The sequence below is a fragment of the Haplochromis burtoni genome, unplaced genomic scaffold (genome assembly GCF_018398535.1).
Source record: "Haplochromis burtoni strain Fernald_Lab_line unplaced genomic scaffold, NCSU_Asbu1 Contig_87, whole genome shotgun sequence".
NCBI classification, from domain to species: domain Eukaryota; kingdom Metazoa; phylum Chordata; class Actinopteri; order Cichliformes; family Cichlidae; genus Haplochromis; species Haplochromis burtoni.
Window position 1 is genome coordinate 1,968,201 of NW_024582448.1, and position 22,181 is coordinate 1,990,381.

General features: G+C 41.9%; 1 protein-coding gene across 16 annotated transcripts in view; it reads right to left on the minus strand.

Moving 5' to 3' along the window:
- The window catches only part of tns1b (tensin 1b), a 184,819-nt gene that overhangs the window by 14,437 nt on the left and 148,201 nt on the right, over window positions 1–22,181 (minus strand). For 12 of the 16 annotated variants that reach the window (XM_014334657.2, XM_042222520.1, XM_042222518.1 and 9 more), the window contains 4 exons: window positions 22,103–22,168; window positions 21,201–21,332; window positions 5,218–6,705; window positions 62–255 (listed from right to left, as the gene is read on the minus strand). In XM_014334657.2, the coding sequence (XP_014190143.1) occupies window positions 62–255; window positions 5,218–6,705; window positions 21,201–21,332; window positions 22,103–22,168 (1,880 nt within the window). The remainder of the gene's footprint in view (window positions 1–61; window positions 256–5,217; window positions 6,706–21,200; window positions 21,333–22,102; window positions 22,169–22,181) is intronic. The other 4 variants (XM_042222514.1, XM_042222513.1, XM_042222511.1 and 1 more) reach the window with 4 other exon arrangements.

A 22,181-nucleotide genomic window follows, 5' to 3' on the forward strand; every position in this document is an offset into this window, starting at 1 on the left:
TGAGAAGAAAAACAGAAACTGCCATCGCTGGTGCAGAGAAAATGTGAAAAGCGTTTTCTACCTCCTTTGGCCGTCCACCGGGGTTCATCGCTATGGCGTTGACAAACTCTGGTGAAACGCACCGAATAGGAGAGCGAAGTGGGACATCAGGAGACGTACTGTCATCTGGTCCGTTCTGGTTCTGGCCTTCGCTGGTGATGCGACGGCGGGGAGCAGCTGTGGGCTCATCCAAGGATGACACACGGGCCTGGACGCCTAAGAAAAGCAAGTGAGTGTTACAACTTGGCAAAAGCTTGCTGCTTCTCTTTTATCCGCCTTCACTCCATCACTTCCATCAACGCCACCGAATGTTAATGGTTGTCAGCTATCTCTAGTGCTCAATGCACAGGCCACTGTGTGTGTTTTGCAGACAATCAAACCAGGCAAAGCATCGGCAGGAGCCCGTGGTCCTTTCAAATTTAACATGCACATACAAAAAAAAAAAAGTTAAGAACGGATTAGCTGCTCATCAGAAGAAGAAGCCGGAAGGTCAACAGCGTTATTCAGAAGAAACCCACACCATGTTGGAAATGTGGCACACAGAATGATACTCCCGTCTTCTATGCAACAATTCTTTAATACTAGGACAAAATGTTCTGTTACAAACTCTTTGATGTGCTGGTGCAAACTGAATGTTTTGGCTGAACTTCAGAGCAGCCAATAAGCTGATTTTTCCTAATCTCATTTGAACTGAGAGGCAGAGAGAAAAGCTAGCAGCATAAAACAAACAGGATTGGAGTAAAGAGGCTTTTTGTATGCTAATATTCAGCACTGACTCAAAGGATTGAGGTAGCAATACCTGAAATGCTGGCCAAAGCAGAAAAAGCCAGTGCCAAAGATTAGCACTGGCTGCCCAGTGCTTTGAAACTAGATGGAGGTTAATGGGAGGAAGTGAAAAGAAGGAAAAAAAACATTAAGAAACAAAGAGGGTAGTGGGCGGATTATAAATGCTGTGATGGTGCTTGTTCTCAGGCGCCTGTTTACACTTTTTAACAAGTATCTTGTTTCAAATTTTGTCACCAACTCTTCCCCTGCTTCTACCTTTATGTTTATTTATGCCTCTAATTCAGACCTAAATGAAAAGATGCCTTGTACAGACGGAATATCCTTACAGGGAGATAAAGTTTACTTCCTTTTTTTTTTGGTACGTTTTTAAAGTCAGCACTAACCAGCGAGCCCCAACTATTCGCAGCCTATGTACATGTTCTATCAGCCACTGGAGCCATCCTTTTCTGGACCATTTTACACTGCAGCTGCTGGCAGATCATCTTCTGCTCTGGAAATCGGGTGTGAGCTAACCAGAACCCAGAACCTGCAGCAGGTGTACAACAGGTTCACAGAGACTGCAACGCAAAACAAAAACTACCAGCTGTCATTCAAGACGGTGGAGTTGGACTCTGTCCACTCAAAAAGCTGCAACAGAAAATAATGACTGTGTGTGTATATATATATATATATACAGCATATAGAATTCCTTAATTGTTATAAGAAAGCGTGCACCACCCTGCTGCAGATTCTGTGGGAAACGCTGGTGTGACCGAGCGCTTCTCTCATCCTAACACTGGCAGATGATTTTGTGGACATCTTGAAAGCCTGACTGTTGTGGAAACCTAAAAATATTGATATCCCCTTCACTCGGCTCCACTTTGAAGTGAGACAAAAAAGATTTGGCCAAATATCTTAGGAGAAAAGTTGGAGATGTAGCAGTCAGACAGTTGGGATTAAAGTTATCAGGCACTGCTTTTACCAAAACCTGAGATGTTAAAAAGAATTTCCTGTGAGTTATCACCAAAACTGAATAGAACTTTCCAAATGCCTGTTATTAATTTATGTATATAAGTCATTCATCAATTTTAAAAGGCAGAAATCGGTGCCGGCGTAGGTGGAATGCCTCAGATATTTCAGCACTGGCCAAAATCTTCATCTAGACAGCTTTAAAAGTATGCAGTCTACACCCCCAGAACAGAAACACACCATCACACCGAGCCTGGAAACTGACAACCAGATGTACCCATGATACACTGCTCTACAGCGGAGCGCTGTCAAACACCATGCCGTTGCCTTAGCGACAGCTAATAGTTTCCAGCTGGGGCTGCTGGTAATCCCTTGAACTGATTTTTTTTTCTCTCATCTCCTATTTCTGAGCTTTTGAAAGTCCAACTATATCATGGCATTGATTCGAAAAACAAACTTGATCGGTGATCCTGTGGCGTGCTTTTTCTTTTCTTTTAAAGTGAAAAACGCCGTTTCCATATGTGCACCTCTGCAACTAAGAAAGGGCATTTAAGGCCAGACTGAGCAGACTGTATTACTGGGAAAGTGTTCAGATCAATAAGAGAACTGAGCCGTCTTAATGATCTGCACTTTTGCGTGACATTTGCGTGAATAGTTCTGGGAGTTTGTTGTATATAAATGTCATGGCTGTAAATATGATCTCAGAGATTATTCCAGTTCTATCCTAGATCATTTTAACATTTAACTGTGATGTAGTGTTGCATCACTGCAAAGGATATTACTGTCTGTGGTGGAGAGGCCAGACTGACCCCTTACACAGAACAATCCTGTCTGCATTGTGGTCACTAGTTCTCAGGGGACATATAGCACTTTAGTGATGTTTCCAACTAGGACTGTGGTCCCTCTTTTACATTCGGTGTCTTTTGTCTGGCTTTGTAAATCTTGAAAGTAGCACAAGAGAAAAAACTCAGCCTTGAATGAGCCCAGTGTATCCTGGCCTCGGTATTGTTTCCCAAGTTTGGCAAAACGGATCTTGTGACATGCACTCTCCTGGCAAGGGACAGAGCCTCCTTTGTGCTTCCTCTGTGTCGTTCTTGTGAAACTTTAACATTATCCAATTGAGGGTTTTTTTCCCCTTCTTTTTGCACCACAGTTGGGGCGATTCCCTAACCTTGAAGAAGAAAGCAGCTCAGAACAAACATAGATGAAGTGTGAGGGTGTACGAAGAAAGGAATCAGTGGTTAGTTTGATGATGATGCACCTCAAACCTGATGATGACAGAGAAACGTATAAAAGGGAGGAAGTGGAATAAAAAGACAAAATGAGCAGATGGGGGCAGTCTAGTATTAAACAAGAAAAATGGTTAAAAATGCAAACCAAAGCCCACATCAGTCAAAGGCAAAGCAGATACAGACTCTGTTTGAAGCAACACTTGCAAAAGAAGAAGAAGAAGAGGGGATCTCCTTTCTTTCTTTTTCCTTTTTTTGAAGTGTTCCTTCAGACAGGATGGGAGAACCAACCCGAGAGGGAGTGAGAACGGCGGTGCTCAGACTGAGAAGAGGTCATGCTGGGGATGACACTTTGGACACGAGCCGAGTACTCTGGGGTAAACAGATGAATGATGAAAGAAAGAAGAATGATGAGGAAACTGAAAAAAGGAGATGGGGGATGAGGGGTCTGATAAGAACAGCAGAACGAGGAGATAACAGACATTTTCTGTTTGTATAAAAGATGCTTTTTCCTGAAAACAAGAGTGAATCACACACACACACTAAAAAAACCCAGAGGTAACACAATGTTACCTTCACAGTCCCCAAACAAATCACATAAGTATATTTCTGTTTTAAAGAAAGTAAAAGGTATTTTTAACTCCTGATGTTACAAGAACAAAAACTACCATTTTGTGCTCCTTAATGTAAAAAGTGTTCTACATTCAAATGGCAGCAGAATGAAGTATTGTTGATTCTGGAAAGCCTCATGTTCGCTATCTGAGGTCATGGCTATCGCACTTCGTCATGTTGACTTTGTTCAATTTCTTGCCATTCTGCAGGATGTCTCCCAAGCTTATCTAGGGATAGTCAACCTGCTGGACTGGAGAGAACCCTTCCTGTTTGAGCCTGAGTGACGGGGACTGATGATGTGACATGCAGGAAATGAGATAAGGGCTGAACAGTGTTTTCCAAGAGAGATGTGTATACAGTGCACAGATGATGGCATCAACTCTACTCATCACTACATTATTCTACATTTGCTGCCAATTATGAACTAAATGTACAGTGACGGTCATGTGAATGAGTTTCCATCAGACTCCTTGATGTCCTGTAAAAAACTAACTACAGCCCGCGATTAAGTAATATCTAGACCCACCTTTAGCAGCAATAGGTTTAAGTAATTATTTACTGTGTGAGTTCATTAGTCTCACACTTCATTGTGGAGGAATTTTGGCCTGCTTTAGTTCATTGACGTTTACAGGAATTCATTCTTGCACAGCCCTCTTAAGGTCTCACTACAGGAGTTCAATCATGATTCCAAAGGTTCTGTGGGTGCAAAACAAGCCAAAGTCATCCGCCCTCTCCCACTGTGCTTCATAAATGGTATGAAGCTTTTGTTGGTTTTTGCTCGACATGCTGCCGTGCATCATGGCCAAATATCCGTCCAAAGGACATTGTGCTAGAAGTCTTGTTGTTTGTTTAGATGCAACTTTTGTAAAATCACGACATGCAGTGATGTTCTACCCCCTAATTTCCCATAGAAGCAGTAAGGGGGCATTTATTTAGGACTGCAAAGTGTCCTGTAAAAACTTTTCACGTGACTGTAACGGGGGGGCTGTAGTAAGAGAGTTTGGCTTAGTCAGTTCTGTGCCAGTCCTCATGGTAGAAATTTGGACAATTTTGTAGAAGGAGACAATGTCAGCTGCTGAACTCTTTAGTAAAACAGTCTCTACATTTTAGAAACGGTATCTGTCAGCTGTATATAAAACACTAGTTAAAGAGCTTTATGACACATAGTAGAAAATAAAGTAATGCTTTTTAGACAGAAAGCTCATCTTATTTTTTACTTTCAAAGACATCAACAGTTTGCTAAATTGGAAGTATTGGAGTATAAACTTCCACAGACTGTGCCACTTCAAGCAATTTAGTTTTTGTTGAATGTCATATCAAATTGACTACTTCATGGTTATCGTGGCTGAACAAAAATAGAAAGTAAGTATTATTGACACACATAGTTGAATGTACTGTAGGTCAAGTTCAGTGCCCATACATCAATCTGTAGTAAAAATGGATTTTAACGGGGTTTTTTTTTTTTAACATGCCAGAAAGAATACAGAAAGCTGTCAGATCATATAAAGCAAATACCTTTGAAGATACAACCTGCAGCATTATCATAAGTTTTAAAATCTATACATATATAAGGGTCAGCATAAAATAAACTGTGTGATCTTACCAGCCACTCTTTGGGCCACCAGACCTTCAATGTTAAAGACCTCATCAGGCTCACTGTCTCTTGGCTGGGGTGATGCTGAAGATGCACTAGGGCTTTTCTGGGGTTCAGAGGCCTCTGCAGACTGGGGCAGCGTTGTTGGTGGGTAAGTGTTGACTGTCTTGATCTGGCAACTTACAGTGGGGGAGGCTTGTGAGGAAGTACTTGTTGAAGCTGTTCCAGAGGTGTAACTCGGAGATCGTTGGACAGGTGCAGGTTCTGATGCACTAGGCTTCACAGGCGGTGATGAGTGGCTGGACATGGGGCCTGAAAAATGGGTGTGAATGGTGGAATCAGGCAGGTAGGAGGGCCTGGTTTGGTTCTGAGAAAAGGATGGCTGTGTGGTCACTACAGCAGAGTTTTCGCGCAATGGAGCACTTTGGGACTTTGTCACCAGCGAACGGCCTGGCTCCAGGTCCAACATAAGGAGATTAAGAGTTTCAATTGATTGCTCAATCTCTTGTTGCGAAGCGCTGTGGCGATGAGGGAACTGTGGCAGGCTGTGGTGGCTGGGCATGGTTGCAACAGTGGGAGGCGGACTAAAAGTGAGGCCTTCAGTTACTGGCTCTTCTGGCACTCCGAACCGCTGCCAAACATTGAGACCACGCTGGACGGCATCCCTGCTACTAGTGGTGCGAGTGGGAGCTTGTGGCATTGACTTTAACTCTGCACCAAAAGACTGAGAGCGGTACAGACTGCCATTCTGAGTAGGCATGTAACTACCAGAGAATGGGGTAGAATCACTGTGGGGCAACGTGACAGACTTGCCAGATATGCCAAGCTGTGGTTGGACGGTTTCCAGAGGCTTTTCTGGGACGTTGCGCTCCAGATATGGCACGTGGTCCTGACCATTGATAATGGACTCAGACTGATAGTAGAGATCAGCTGGTGTAGCCCGCCCATCTGTGGAAGAGAACGTCCCAAGGCTGTCAACACTGTTGCCCTCTTGACTGGTAGGAAGCTCATCATCTAGAATGTCGGTCTCACGGTCAATGTTACCATGCCCATTAACATGGACCTGTGCGGGCACCAGGTGAAGCATCCCTCCAACAGCGGATGCTGGAGCTGATAGGAAGGCCTGTCTGTGCATGGGCCCCTCCAAGCCACTCAGTAGCTGCTCTAGCTCCTTTTTCTCTTGCGGACTGATAGACTGTTGGGCAGGTGGAGCGTGTTGATGGACCGAGGGTAACTCCTCACCCACAGGAATGTGTGTCTGGTTCACTGTGGAAGCCGGAGGGGCTGCTGTTGCTTCATCAGTTCGGTCGGTTTTGATAGAGGCAGTAGAGTTTCCTGAGTCGCTGCTCACAGACAAGGCATGGTCAACCGCAGGTAAAGCATGTTCAATAGCAGAGGGTGGAAGGCCGTTTGATGTGACTGCTCCGTCAACAGATTCTTTTTTGCGTACTTTGGCATAGAGGCTGCCATCCAGGGGTCCTTGGGTATGAATGACTTCTAAAAACAAAAGTATGAAAAAGCATCATTAGAATCACATTAAGCCAAATACAACAATTAAAGATGCCTACATTTTCCACAAACCTTCAATTTTCTGTTACCCAAGTATTTTTAGAGCCACAGCAATTTGCACATTTATTTCTGTAATTGTTAATCTTCAAAATATAAACACATGGGATTCATCAAGACATTAAGAAGAAGAAAAAAGTGTGAGGAACTATCAGAGATGCTGGACATCAAGAGGTTCTGTGGGTATAGCCAAAGCAGCTGCAGTAAAATTAAACACTGGCTCGTGTCCACCTATTCTACCAGCTTCAGGAAATGAGCCGGGTCTGTGGCATGTGCTGTGGAAAAAACGATGAAATCACGAGGGTCTGCCTTGCACTTTCTCAAGCCAATTGCATTAAATGTGTCACCTGAGAAATGCTGGCATATCAGCAGATGAACTGGTGGTTAACTTGTTTTTTTATGATCCCCAAAACCGCAAACATGATGGTCTCATATAAAATAAATAGATCTCTATACACGGCAGATGTAACCTGCTGAGTTGTTTCTGCATAAGCCAAGATTGAAGTGCCGCTGCAAACAAGCACAAACACGTGCGCACACACACACACACACTGACACATTATATTGTAGATCCAAACTCAGCCACAAGTCTAATAAAGAGGAAGTAGGGTGCCCTAAACAGAAAATTTTAGTCATCACTGGAAAAATCTGCCTCACTGAGTAAGGAAGTCCTGCAGGCTTTTTCTGGCCTATGCAACTGAAAGCAAAACAACAAAAAAAGAAAAAAGGCTGAAAACACATGTGTATTTATACACATGAGCTTACATGCTCGCTTTTTCCCCTCTCTCATCCAGCCAACGCAGTAGCCCAATGCCAACTGAATTAGCAACATTTGCATGTGATCCGTAACAGGAATCCAATCTTCAAGAATGTAATGCCAACAAAAATCACGACCGACATCCTGTAACACCATTTACCGACAGCTAAACACGCTTCAGGAGAGTAAAGAGGGAAAACGGTACCTTCTCAAACAATTCCTCTTCCACTGTCTATGAAAGTTCCTCACTCATAACGCATGAATAGGCACGCCCTGATAACAAAATCAGATTTTACAGCTGGAAAAGAAGCTGCACAAAGACGCTGTCTGTATCTCGGTACCTTATAGAGATCTCCATCTCAGCTTTAGTGAATACGGGGCTCTGTAATGGAGCTCAGTGGGTGTATACAAGCCAAGTACTGCAAGGTCTCCCTGACTGGCCAGAGGCAACTTGCCAAGGGAATGGCACACTGTCAGGGTGCTGGTGGAAACAAATCTGGTGGCTCCTGGTCACAAAAACATCGGTTTTCTACTACTGAGCCGCTAACGAGTTCGGTAGATTTTTGGGGCACATGCAGAGAGAAAGACGTTATGGTAACCACTGTTATAGTGTTTCCGATATGGCCCGCTGCAGATTTACAGCATTTGGAGGCTTATATTTGATGTATACAGTAGCAGCAGTTAAGTCAACTCACTGTATCAATACTCACGGCTGTTGCCATAGTTACTACACACAGTACATACCAATTAGAATAAGTGTTCAGACTTCTGGTGGTTGTTATTCTGTATTATTCCCCTAAGTCTCTACTGAAAAGTTCACTTGTAAAACAGGACACTCCAAATCAAGTCATCATGACACATTTATGTAGCCCATGAAACTACTTGGGTATCAAGTGGGTATCAACCTATTTCCACTGACATGAGCGCACGCACACATACACACGTGTGTATATATATATACACACACACACACACACACACACACACACTTTTAATGCAACAGTCATGCCGATAAACATAGACATAAGTCATGAAAGAAGAGCCCTCCTCACTTTCTCCATTTCAGTGCCTTTATAATCACCTGCCCAGTAGCCAAATGTGACGCCAGCACAGCTAATTTGACATCCTCCCTGCCTCAGCTACACCACTTTAACAAGCTAACTCAAAGTTAAGTCACAGCCTTGTCAAAGGAAACGGCGGAAAGACCTTAGCAGGAGGTGGTTCCCCTACCTGTGTGAGCAGAGGATGAGAGTACAGTCCCAAACTAAGCTGGGAAAAGCCCTGCAGAGTTGCCCCCGGGGTGGGACATGAAGGATTACAGCAGGAGTTGGGGGAGTTGGTTTTGGCTACTGTTCCTGCTCCTCCTCTCTTTCCTGAATACCTCGCTGTCTGCATGGAGAGCGACTGCTGCTGTTGCTGGCTGCTCGGTGGCGCGCACTAGTCTAAAGGTTGCCTCTGCTATGTGTGCGCATGTGGGAGGTCTATCACAACAGGCTGGCTGACGGTTTATGTGAGAGGTGGAGGGTAAGGGGCCACTGAATTCCACTGTATAGCGTTTGATCAAATGACATCAGTCCCTTTAGGTTCTCTCTGAAATGTATGGCTTGTTATGAGTTATGGACATTTATATTCTAATACATAATATATTCCATGCCAGTTAATGTTATAAATAGAAGAGACAAGCTGAATAACATATTCAAACATCCAGTAATATACGTAGAAATAAGCCATATTCATGCACACACAGATGCCCATCCCTCAGTCCATCAGTGTTGAAAACACTCGTGTAATGGAAAGAGCTACATCGTCCAACAGTCATTTAACAAGCACTCTCAAAGCTAGGAAGCAGGGAGCAAACTCCACCCTGGTGCAGGCAGATGGAGAAAACAGAAAAGCCTAGTGGGTAAAAACAAAAAAAACCCAGAAGAGCAAATGCTGATCTGATTTATGCAGTTACTGTCCAGCTAAAACAACAGATAAAGAGTGACGCAGATGAGTCACAGTAGCTGTTTGTTATATCTTCTAACCCCAACATGGGAAAAGTGTGTGGTGCATATCACCTAGCCATTTGTATTTATTAGCATACTGGACAACCACTTTATTATTCCACAACATAATCTAGAATAATGGACAAAAACCACATGTGTCACTCTGACTGAAAATAAAAAACGTTATATATCCACATTTTATTGCTATTCAGTGGAAGTTGGACTACTTTGAGTGGCAGATTGTCACCAGTTCCCATCTTCCTTCCTCATATCCTTCCTTCTGGTCTGTTCTTTGAGTAATGTTGATGATTGTACTGATTGCAATGACTCCAGCTGTTCCACTGTCACATCCAGTAAAAGCCCAGCATAGTCATCCCTCTGCTTGTGTCTTCACTTGAGACACGACGTGACTGATCGGCATGATTTGTACTACAGGAAATCTAATCTGTCACTTTACACTTGTGAGACTTTTCTTAGCGGAGCAGGACTATTTATGTTGAGGCTGCTTCTGTGTGTGCTGCTATGTCTGCTGTTTTCTTTTGGTTGAAATGAACCAATGGGAGCTTCTACAAATAACCTTTGACAGGGCTCCTTCATTTGCTAAGAAAGGGCATGTGTACGTATGACGCTCCACACTGTGTGTGTCCACGCTGGTGTGTTTTTATATAATCCCTAGGAGGTAAATACTTGCTCAGTGATCCCGAACACAGTACTTGGAGGAGAATATCTGCAATCCAGACCTCTTAGCTTTAACTAATTATAACGCAGCAGGAGAGACTGGACCAAGTGTTACCAGTGTGGAATGACCAATTAGTTTACATCCGCTCCATTAGTGACAAGACTGAGTGTGACAAACCCTTTATCATGTAATGCTTTAGGAAAAAGGCCAGCAACCAGACCAAACACAACAAAAACACCATCACTAAGAGATACAGTAGAGTCTACGATGTATAGTACTGTGCAAATGTCCTAGGCCTGTCCTCTTTTCTTCATGTTTTGCTTCTAAGAAGCTAGACCTTCTTGTCATTTTTTTTAAATGATCTTAATAGTAGTAGTAATACTAATAGTTGTCCAGGATTTTGGATGATCTTTCAAAGTTTTTCTTTGGACATTGTTCCCAATCTTGAGTATATGAAAAATGCTGAAAAGATAACACAGTTTGACGGGTATAAAATTGTATGTTTGCGCCAACAATGTAATTCAGAAAGAGACAAAATTGTAGCACATCTCGGGATGATGTGCAGTGTGTGTGTAAGAAATCTAAAGCAGATGAACAGTATCTGAAAATTGTGTTTCTAAGAAATAGGCTGATCCAATGAAGCCTCATCAGAAGTGGTCTCAGTGGCTGTGAAGAAGTCATTCTTAAAGAAGGGAAACAGGAAGAAAACGGCTTGGCAACAGTTTCATCTTTCAGAATGACAATGATTCCAAACACATTGCCAATGCAGTAAAAGCATTCCTAGATAGGAAGGCACACAGCGAAACACTATCAGTTATGGACTGGCCTCCCCAGAGCCCGAACCTCAAAATTATTGAAGCAGTTTGAGATCAAAAGATGGCCAACATCAAAAAAAGAGCTCTAAATGTCCTTCAAGAAGCCTCAAGAAGACTACTCAAAGAAAATACAAGAAAGCTGTCTAAGAGAGTTCAGGTTGTCTTGAAGAATTGACTTTCACCCCCGTTAGACCTGTACAAAATCTGTTTTTGCCTTAGATACAGTATTCCCATGTATGTTTGCACATTTCAGTACATTGCTTTATCTTTTTCTCCACTTTCTTCTGATAAGTATGTAGCTCAATATTTTTTACAGTACCATATAAAAACAGATAAATGGATAAAAGAAACTGAGAAGACTTGTAGCTAGAAAATGGTGTCAGATATTTTGAGGTTCTGTGGGCCAGATGGTGCAACTGTGTGACCTCCTAATCTCTGAACTCTGAGCTATGACCTTTGTGGCAATTGACCCTCCCTCTTACAGCATGTTTCTCCTCAAGCTTACAAGTATAAACATACATGTGGCCGTCTTGAGAGGAAAAAAAGTGTGTGTGTGTGTGTGCGCGTGTGTGGGCACTGCTGCCTAAACCAGACAGGATGGGGTAGTCCATGTTTTCTGACCCTAAAGGTTGCACTAATAAAAAGCAATGACAAAACGATTTGACAATATATTAGTATAGCCTGGTGCCATTTTTGGTCAAAGTTAATGGCTTAACTATTGATTTGGCAACAAAGTCTACTTTTACTGTATGACTGGGCTCAAGGACAGATTAAAGTAATACTGCGGTCTCGTAAATGATCTACACTCAAGAGGATTTTAGATGTCCTAGGGTGGATTAATTGGATTTATGAAGACTAAAAAGAGTCAGTGCAAGTTAATAAAGCTGACCTGGGACAAAAACAAAACAGCATAGTGCTTGTCATGGTAGAAGAGTTGTTGTTGTTGTTATTATTATTATTATTATGAAGAGATTGGATGCACATGTAAGCACAGTTTGGCTAATACCAACACTCACAGTTGCCAGTCAAATGTAAGTACAGGAACTTGTTCTTGCTAAATGAACACTTGCCTTGCAGCTCATTAAATATACATTAAAGATCACTGTGAATCAATCTGCGTAAGTGCAGATTCTCTGAGTTGGGGAAACAATGAGCACGGTAATGGATGGTCTTTTCGAGTAGTCAGAAAAAAACCTATCGATGACTTCAGACTGGCAAACACTGTCCTGATTACAGGTACTAATGTTTGTATTCCAAAAATAAACTTCAAAGATAAACATAAAGTACATTAGCATCAAAAAATATTCATCTTATCACCCTATCCAGGTGTGCGGTAACCTGTAGCCAATGTTGGTCACACAGAGTAACTATATTTAGCACAAATACTACTAAAAACAAACCCAAAGGCACAGCCATAACCTACGCACGCCACAAGCTATAAATCAGCCCAACAGCTCATCCTCGCAGAGCATTATGTTTCATCCTGGATGAAGCTGTGTCTCAGGAAAAGTCATCAACGGTCGTTAGCAGTAGGGCTGCAAAAGGAAAAATCTTGAGGGCCAAATGAGGAGAGCGTCTGATGAGCTGGCTGCAGCTATCTTACTGCAGAGGTGAAGAGAAGCTTTGATGAGCTAACTCTTCATACCCATGGTCTGGACTTACTACAAAGACAGAACCGCAATATTTGCCTTAAAGCCTTGATAGTTTATGCAGATCTTCCTCAAAGCGTCTCCTGTAGGCTCTTGTTTTAGTCACCATCCTCATAAATTCTTCAGACAGAGACCGGTCTTGCTCCTAACTGATACTTCCTGCTATTAGAGCTGAGTCAATATGATTTTACATTGGGTTAAACTCTCAAGTGCGTTCGGCCCAAAAAACCAAACAAACCTCAGTTTATTGTGATAGTGACAGTGTCCCAAGTGACTGCTGTTGCTCTTTACTTTTTAAGACATGAAGCAAGAAGAGAAAAAGCAGGGCACCTACATTTAAAAAAAAAATTACCATAAAATTATGACCTTTTTTATTTTGGTGGTATTTCTTTAGCATACTACCCAGCAAAAATACCAGTTTTCAATTTTTTCATTGATTTTGATTTACAAATAACCCTGTAATTAGAATAGAAGTCAATAGAATTCAACTTTATTGTCATTGCACATGCACAGGTACAGGGCAACGAAATGCAGTTTGCATCCATCCAGAAGTGCTTTAGTGATATAGATATATTACAATATATATTAGCAATAATATAGATATGTAAGTATATTACAGAAATGGGTCTATTATGGTATGTTATAATGTACATGGTATGAAGTATGTTGTGAATATTCTATAACTTTAAGTATGTTAAAATTATCTCGGTGGGACAACAGGAAATTGTGAGGGACGTACAAATTGTATATGCAGGAATAAATAATAAGTTCATGTTTCAACTCATTATATGGTGTCCTCCTCTGTTTTGTGCTCATGTTTATTAAAATTATTACCAACATAGGACAGTCTTGTAAAGTTCCCCCCACCCCCGGTGGTGCCCCAATGCCATTCCTATCCGTGCCAGTCGGCAACCTACACAACCATTCTTTAGTGCAGCAGCAACAAAGCCACAGTCCCTCACTGGCTCCTTCCCTTTCTGGCTTTGTTTTGGTAAAAACTCATAAATCTGAGCTACTGCTATCAGGGACTGAATCTAGACAGTGATTGTGCCAAGATCTGCCCCTCAGGAATCCTAAACTATTGATAGCACTCAGATGAGAAGAGTGGAAGTTCCTTGATGTTAATATAACACTTTTTCCCCCTGGTGAAGTGAAAAATATTGTGTTCTGACAAAGACCAGGAAAAGTCAGTGAATAGACTTGTCTTTAGGCGTCAAATCATAAGGCAGAGGAGAGGCCAATTATTCCCAGTGGAACTGAAATGAAAGTGAGATCTCCTGTGCTTTTACACCTCTGTGGCTCAAAAGAAGAGAAAAGCATGACCCACAGGAGAGTGTGCCAGGCAAGTAATGCAGTAAATAAGAAGGTGGCATCAAAGAAGAAAACATTTTGTGCTGCTCCGCCTATTTTCTCCTGAACTGGATTAAAAGAAAGGTTTGCTTTGAGATGAACATAGAACCATTGTGAGTGTGCAGCAGGTATTCTATCACCTATGTCAGGTCTGGGCATTCGACGTTCATTGGGGAACGAGGGGAGTCTTCTAGACACGACATTAGCTATTTCAAATGTGACATCCACAAGAGTCCAAGATGTCCAAGATGAGAGTGTTACTGCGTGTTCACTTACAGTGCAAAGACCTCAACAGCAGATAAAAGACAGATACAAAGAGGGCCCTGTGAGAAGAGTCTATGGAAAGTGATCATGATTAATTATGTCATGAACCTTCAGTGGCACTTTTAGCCAGATCAGCTGTGTAAAGATGGAGATGGAGAGAGAACAGGAGTGTCCGGCCACAGCTGGACTAAATCTGTGTCCATACGGACTTAACAAACCAGTCATTCATTCCCACACATTATGGAAAACCAGCATCCACTCTCTCAGGATAGCCGTAGAGTACATAAACTGAGGTTTTCCTGTGGGGATTCAGCCTCTAAGTTAAGTGCACATAAAGCATTCAAAAAATCTTAACTAAACCCTAAGCTCACGATGCTCTCTCTGTCACCTAGCAGATGTCCCTGTCCCCCTGTAGCCAGGGTCCAAACTGGGACACTCTACAACACAAGGCACTTGTTCTCAATTTGTGTGCTGTGCAGTCTTAACTAGAGAGGCCTTTATTTTTCTGTCTTGGCTGTTACGCAATAGGAGCTGTGCAAAGTTTGGAGTCAAAGCAGCCTAATCCGCCCAAAGCCTTGGACCAGACTGAGGGATTGATAGCGTGGAAGCCTGTTGCCAACACAAAAGGCCAGAGATTTGACCTCTGCACAGTTTGACACTGTCTCTGTGCTTCGAATGAGATCACATTTTTTATGGAGAAGTTGGATTTATTTATTTATTTTGCATCAGGGAAACGGTCATTAGAGTGGCTAAAATGTGGCATAAGCAGATGTTCAGGCCAAGTGATATGAGAAGAGGTGGACAGCTGCTGTTGAGACCGATAGCATTTAGGGCACTTTACAAAGACGTGTACACATTAGTCTCATTTCCATTTAGTTATAATACAATTCATCTGGAAAAACCTGGCTTCCATAAGAACATCTGCAGGAAAGAAAACTTGGGAATTCAACCCGGTGGAAATATGGGCCACAATGTTAGAAAGTCTCTAGAGCTGCTGAAGGACCAGAACTGTTCAAGGATTAATAAAGGTTTCAGCAATATCATGTGTGATTCCAAAGAATAAAAAAGCAAGAAAAATTGTGACGCTGATATTTGAGTTTTTGAATTAAAGGGACAATTGATCATTTTAGTGTGAATTATCCAGTTCTGCAGATATCTGTTTAAATATATGGTGTACTCTTAATGTGCAGTGGAACTAAACAGCAATTTCCGTCATCAAAGTGACAAGAAAATAAATTTGTTTTAAGTTCATTTCTTAGCCACCAGAAAACATCCAGTTTGTCCAAAAAAATTCCACAGATTCACACAGAAACTACTTTTTTTCTGCTGACTACACCTGTCAACCGTTACACTTTGCGGGAGGAACCGTGTGCCAGCCTGTGACTGGAGGCTTTTTAGCCAGACATTAATGGTGTCCCCCTGTGCGGGGCAGTGCTGGTAGCTTGCTTTATGATTCTTTTTGTAGCTGGATGTACATGACATAAAGAAAAGTTTTTCTTTATGTCATGTACATTTCAAGGAACAATTCAGAACAAAATATTCTAGACGGATAAACGGCACTGTAGGATGAAGGGAGGGGGAAATTGTTCATTTGTTTTGGCGATGAAGTGTCCCTTTAATATTTAGGTATTTCTTTGAGCTGAGAGAAACTGAAAAAATAGATGTGACTGGAATTTGAAGTGTCCTTTTCTATTTTCTGATTTATCCACAAAACAAAAAGAAGAAACTGCATTCTTTTAGAACAAGTAACGGCTGCATGTCACAGTCTGGGCTAATTTATTGCTCACCTGGCCAACACACCATTTGAATCCCAGTCATCCGTATGAGCCCAAACATAGTCTCATAGCAGTGATATCATGCTGTTGCATCAACTTCCATTTCCACCAGACTTATGTAACTCTCCCAATCCCACCCCGCCCCAGTCTGTGGCTCACAAATACAGACTTAACTATAAAGCCCTCTCTATTGCTATAAGAAGTTACTAACAAATCGTCTGTGCCCACAGCGCAGGCACGATCCACCTCTGCTGGACTCCGAGCTGTTGGTCCGGGAACACACGTCTCTCCCTGTGACTAATGCGCATGGGATCAAGGAGGAAGCATTAACCTCCAGCAGAGAAAGTACAAAGCATACAGGGAAATGCTTATTTGGGCACTGGATAAAGTGCAACATTACAGCATCAGAAAAACACGCTTCTGCAGACAAATCAAGGACACTTGAGTCCTCTTGTTTCTAGAATTTGCTATAGTGTCTCAAAGCTTCCAGGCAAAACATGTAGTGTCACCCTTCATCTTGAGACATTATTGCACTCATACAGTTTTGCTGAGATGTGGGAACGCTACAATGTAACTGACCAGAGAAGAATGAGAAAATCTGTTTCAAGGATGCTCATCTCCCCCTCTTTTAAGTTCCATGATGATTTCTCCCAGTAGGAATCATTCATAAATTCCATAAATGGAGAGCCTAAAAACACACAACTTTCTGTTGTTGTGGAATAAAAGCATTTGTAAAAGATTAAACATCGAAACATAAGTTTCCTTGTGAAGCTGAAGAACTAAGAAACATTAACAAATAGGTCACATGGTCAAGTGTTTGGATAATATATAACCTGAGGGCAATAAGTATCGTCAGGAACTGTGAAAATCAAATCTGTGATTGCCTTCAAATTTCCACGTTACTCACATGTGAGAGACGTCAAACTGCTGAATTAGTGACAACGTTTCACTCCGGAGTCACCCGAAGAGCAAACTGCACACAGGTTCGCGGCTGAACTCTTCAACAGCTATCAACGCTTGAAAAAAGGCGTCACGGTGAAGGGAAATTGAAGAAGCACCGGACACAAATTCACTGTGTAACTCTTAGAAAGTCTCTCTGCTAAGCAGCAGCGTGCACAAACCCACACTGACATTCTCTGTCACTCCTCCTCCTGTGAATGTGTGCACAAAAGAGCTTCACAGTTGAGCTGAAGAGTCCTGCCCTTAACTCCTCCGACTCCTCAGAGGACATGGGGGGAGAGGGAAAGTGAAGACTAAAAGGGCCAAAGTTTGGACCAAATGACTGAACTGCGGCTCACAAGCCTAGCGGAATATATGCAAAACGTTTTTCTGAGGCAAACCCTAATCACACTGGAATCCCTCTATTCCAACAACTTTTCATCCAACACTTTACTTAATAAACTGTTTTTTTAACTGTCTCGTAAAAAAATATCTCTCTTCAGCCTCTGCAATTTTTTCTCTAGATACATCTCTCACGATTTCTTTTTCTCCTTATCAGTCATCTCTTCCTCCTTCTCTTTCCAGTTATTTCAGAAATATAGCAGGGTTGGCCAACTGAGGAGATGAGTACATAAGAGTAAACAAAAAAAAACAAAAAAAAACACACAACGTCCGTCACACCGCAAAGGACTCAGTACAAAAATAAATAAACAATACAATCCAGCCTTCACTGAAGCTGAGAGTTCAGGCTGTGCTGCACATCGGCTCCTCACACAGATTCCTGAAGTAACGAGACCGTTGCAGAGCAACAAGCTTGCAAAGAATTCAAGCAATGAGGAAAAAAATCCAAAAAGTAAAGTATCAAGTCTCCCTGGGTTGGACAATACTCGTGATATGTTAGCCAGACAGCTAATGAATGAGCTAATGAATCATTGTGATGCAGCTAAAAAAAGTCACTTCTGACATGCCCTGCAATGCACCGTCTCTCAGTCTGATTTAGGTTGCGCTGTTTGACTTCTCTGACTATATTTTACCTAATCGTGAACACCAGGAGACATTCACACAAACAAAGCTGTGGCTGAGAGCTCATGATGACCTGAATGAAGGGGTCAAAGTGTAAGATTAAAAGTTTTTCTCATCTTTTCTTGGATCTTAGCGATGGTTGAGAATAGATAAACCCCAGTGTGGTCTTCGCAGCTCTGCATGCACAGCAGCTTCACCCATCTGCTGTTAAAACCTTCTGTTTTGCAAGGAGCAGCCAATCGAAAGGAAGCTGGCTCAAAGGAATGTGTCGTGGAAGGGAGAGGAGTTTGAATGGCTTGCTGTAGAGCAAAGATAAACTGAGGGTGCATTTGAATTATTCAAAGCCACTTTAGCAGGTTCCAGGAATAAAATATGGGGCTGTAAATGAGAATAATTCAAGAAATATAACCAGGAGACTCAGAACTTATTCCACCATGACTGAAATTTGACTGGCTCATTTGCATGGGCTGAACCACTGAAAGAAGGCAAAATGTACCTTAGTTATTGACATGCATGCTGTCCAAACTCATCATCCGATGAGAGACTGCCTTTCTAATATTTGACCATACTTTTTTTACTAGGCTATGAAGCAACACAAACTGTGTCCTGTCCAAACTCTCATTTACCACACACCTCTATAACACTGCATAACTAAGGGAATAAATAACGAAAGAAGGAAAAACTGAAGTCACAGTGCTGTAGGCTAGCACAGGAATTTGCATGGGAGTAATACCACAGATGACCGTTGACTTTATTACAAAGTATTAGAGGTCTACAGGTAATACTACTCATGTCTAAATCGGGCTTTTGAGTGCATGTAATGTTATAGTTGTGTATAGTCAGTTGTGTAAGTGTTGTTTTGGATGTTGCTTGTTCTGCTGATGCAAGGTGCAGGCATGACAAGAATCCCTGAGCTAAAACTAACCCACAGCAGCTGAAACTGTTTTTATGCAATAAACATAATAAAAGTCAACATCAATCTTTGGAAACTAACAGCCACAGAGACACCACTTACCCAAAGTTGATCCCAGCAAAACATCAGCCCTATAATTTGAAGCTTTATGTAGTGCCCTAATAAGCTAAGGGTTCATGCAAGTAGCCTTGTGCTTTCCCAGCAGTGATCCCGACAGCGTGCAAACCCAACAACAACTCTTTTTCTTTCTAAGACTCGTGGAGATGTAAATCCAGAGCTATTTTTCCCTTCGGCTCTAAAAGTCACTCTTTCAAAGGAGTTAATTGCCTTTTCAGCACCAACAAGTGTGAAGCCAAAAAACAGTGGAAACACTTTGATTTATTGGAAACACTTTTTCCTATCTAGTCTGCGAATTATTTTTTTTCTTTAAAAGCTATTTCCACACTGAGCTCATTTGAAACCGTGCATCAGTCTGACGGTGCTGGCCGAGTAGTCACAGCACAAAAGGCTATTAAGGGATCACCTTTGAAGTCTTATCGACTACTTCAAACTCGAGTGGCTAAAAAAACAACGTGTGGGTGTGTGTGTGTTCCACATGTGCAGATGCTTACTTATATCATGCGCGCGAGTCTGTGATCTCATTAAATTCTAATTCAGATTTGACCACAGTATCATCATCAGATGACAGAAGGCAAGATGAGACAGACGGCTTGGACCGGACTGGTCTGGACACACAGATAATTTACACACACACCTTCACTGAAACAGAGTGAGCGGAGATTTACACCTGTTCTATTTTAGTAGGGCCTATTTCAAGCTGCCGCCAAGTGTTGGGTAGACACTTTATGAGCAGTGATAGAAGGAAGCCAATTGACCTCTGGCCTTTAACTATTTGGGCAGCTAATAAAAAAATGCTGGAATGTTGTATAAAATGTTAGTTAAAAGTAAAAGATCTTTTTTTTTTTTTTTTTTTTAGGATTTTTTAAATATATATGGTAATTTTGAATTTGATTCCAGCAACATGTTTCTTCTTTTAACCACACTAAGTTAGAGTTTTAGAACTGTGGAGACCATGTGCTGTAGTTCCGACAGCCAAATGCTCTGCTATTATTGCTCAAGATTGGATTGTGGCTGTTCAGCAGTCCAGGACCTGCTTTTGTTACACACCACATGGACAGAAGTTCTGGCCCGCCTACACAGTACACCTACAGGAGCTGCCACGAAGCTCCCGGAAACAGTTTTTATGCTGATATTAATGAAAGAGAAGATTTTGAACTACTAACCTACATTCTGAGTCAGCAGAATGTTGGTGACTTTTATACACGATGATGTTCCTCGGCATGTGGTGACTCCACTCTATACCTTTACATGGTCTTCCGCTTCCTGGTTAAGTTGCTATGTCTCTTAAACGCTTCCACATTGGAATAATATTGCTTACAGCTGAGCCCTGCTATTTAAAACATGCAGAAAGTGATTTGGTATTGTCTTGCTGAAGTATGCAAGGGCTTCTTTGAAAAAGACACCACATGCATGGAAGCATATGTTGCTCCACATCGTTCTGCTTTAACTGGGACCCCAACAGATAACAAGCTGGATGGTTCCTCCTCTCTTTGAAGGACTTGGTGTTCTTGGGGTTTTTTGTTGTTTGTTAAATCCGAGACAAACCCATCTAACGGTGCTGTTTCTAAGGGCGTAACATTGCTTCCTTTTTTGGGTGGCATAGAAAGCAGCACTTTGGTCACAGAGTGACCACGGCTCCCTCAAAAGGAAGCTTCTGTCCATGCCTGTGGCTGAACCAAGGAATGTCTCACACTGTGCTCTGGAAATCAGTTGAGTTCGGTCCCAAGGGGCCCTCGGTTTCTCTGTGGTGATAATTTCACCACAAATGAATTCAGCGGTAGCGATGCCTCTCCTTCCTTTCAAAATACAATCCAACATTTACATTTACAACCTAAAAACTTGGTAATGCAATTTTGGGGTTATTTTTTGGTATTTGTAGGGCAAAGTTTTGTAGGGCAAAATGTCTGAATGGAAAAGATCTGAATGTGTCCTCTGTATCTGTACGGTGGGTTCGGCACATGATTTAGTCCATGACTTCAATAATCCACACAGTTAAAAATAAATTAGAAAATTGTGTAAGAAAATTATTCCATAAATCTCACATGAAATCTGACTGAGAACTATCATATGGCACATCTATAAAGAGTCAGTGGATCTGATGCATTGTAACACCTGAATTCTACATGGTAAAGTTTGAAGGATAAGCATTCCTACCATTTTCACCTTCTGTGGTGTCCTCGCAGTTCTGATTGAAGTTTTCGTAGGAGTCCCAGCGGATCAGGGGATCTTGAGTGTTGTAGTCGACTGAGACACTCGGCCCGTTCTCCAGGTGGTCCACACCTTGACCAGAAGTACAAAGAGGCAGAGCAGAAAATGTGAATGTCTTTACATCCGGAAAAGGGAAAAGCTATTTTTTTTTATCAGAATCAAGGAAAAAAAATTGAGATTCAGAATTCATATTGAGATAATTGTTTTCCCTATTCGATTACATTCAAGACCCTGCGCTAAACTGACAAGCTTTTTTTTTTTTTTCTTTTTTTCTTTAAACCTGGCTGGATTCTTTTGCTGCATGCTATCATCCTGTCTCACTTTTCTACCTGAAACCGTAAACTACACATGGAAGATGGACTGGTCTGGTGGTTGCTCTTTGGTGAGCCTGTTTCTGCTGGAGGTTTCTTCCTGTTACCAGGGATTTGTTTTCTTCCCACTGTCACCAAGTTACTGTTCCTCAAGGATCATCATGTTGTTGGAGTTTTCTCTCTAACACTGAAGGATCTGCATCTTGAGGCAAGGTGACAGTTATTGTAAATTAAAACAATATAAGTAAAACTCTGCTGAGCTGAGCTGGACTAACAACAGTCTGGCAACCTGTCCGAATTGTACCCCACGTTGCACCCTTTGACAGGTGGAATAGGCACCAGCCCCAACGCAACCCAGAATTAGATAAGCACTAGAAGAGAGATGGATGGTTCCATTTACAGTTCAGTGGAGTCACTGTTGTATGGGGCGTATAAGAGTGAGCTAATTTTCTCAGTCATGCCAATTATGTATAAGAGTGTAGTATGGTTATGGAAAATGCTTAGTATGGCCATAAGACCCAACACATTGATCCTTACCATGTATTTTCTCTGGTCCAAAGGAGAAAATAAACTCCACTTTTCCATATTCTGGAAATCTATCATCTGCAAAGAAAAA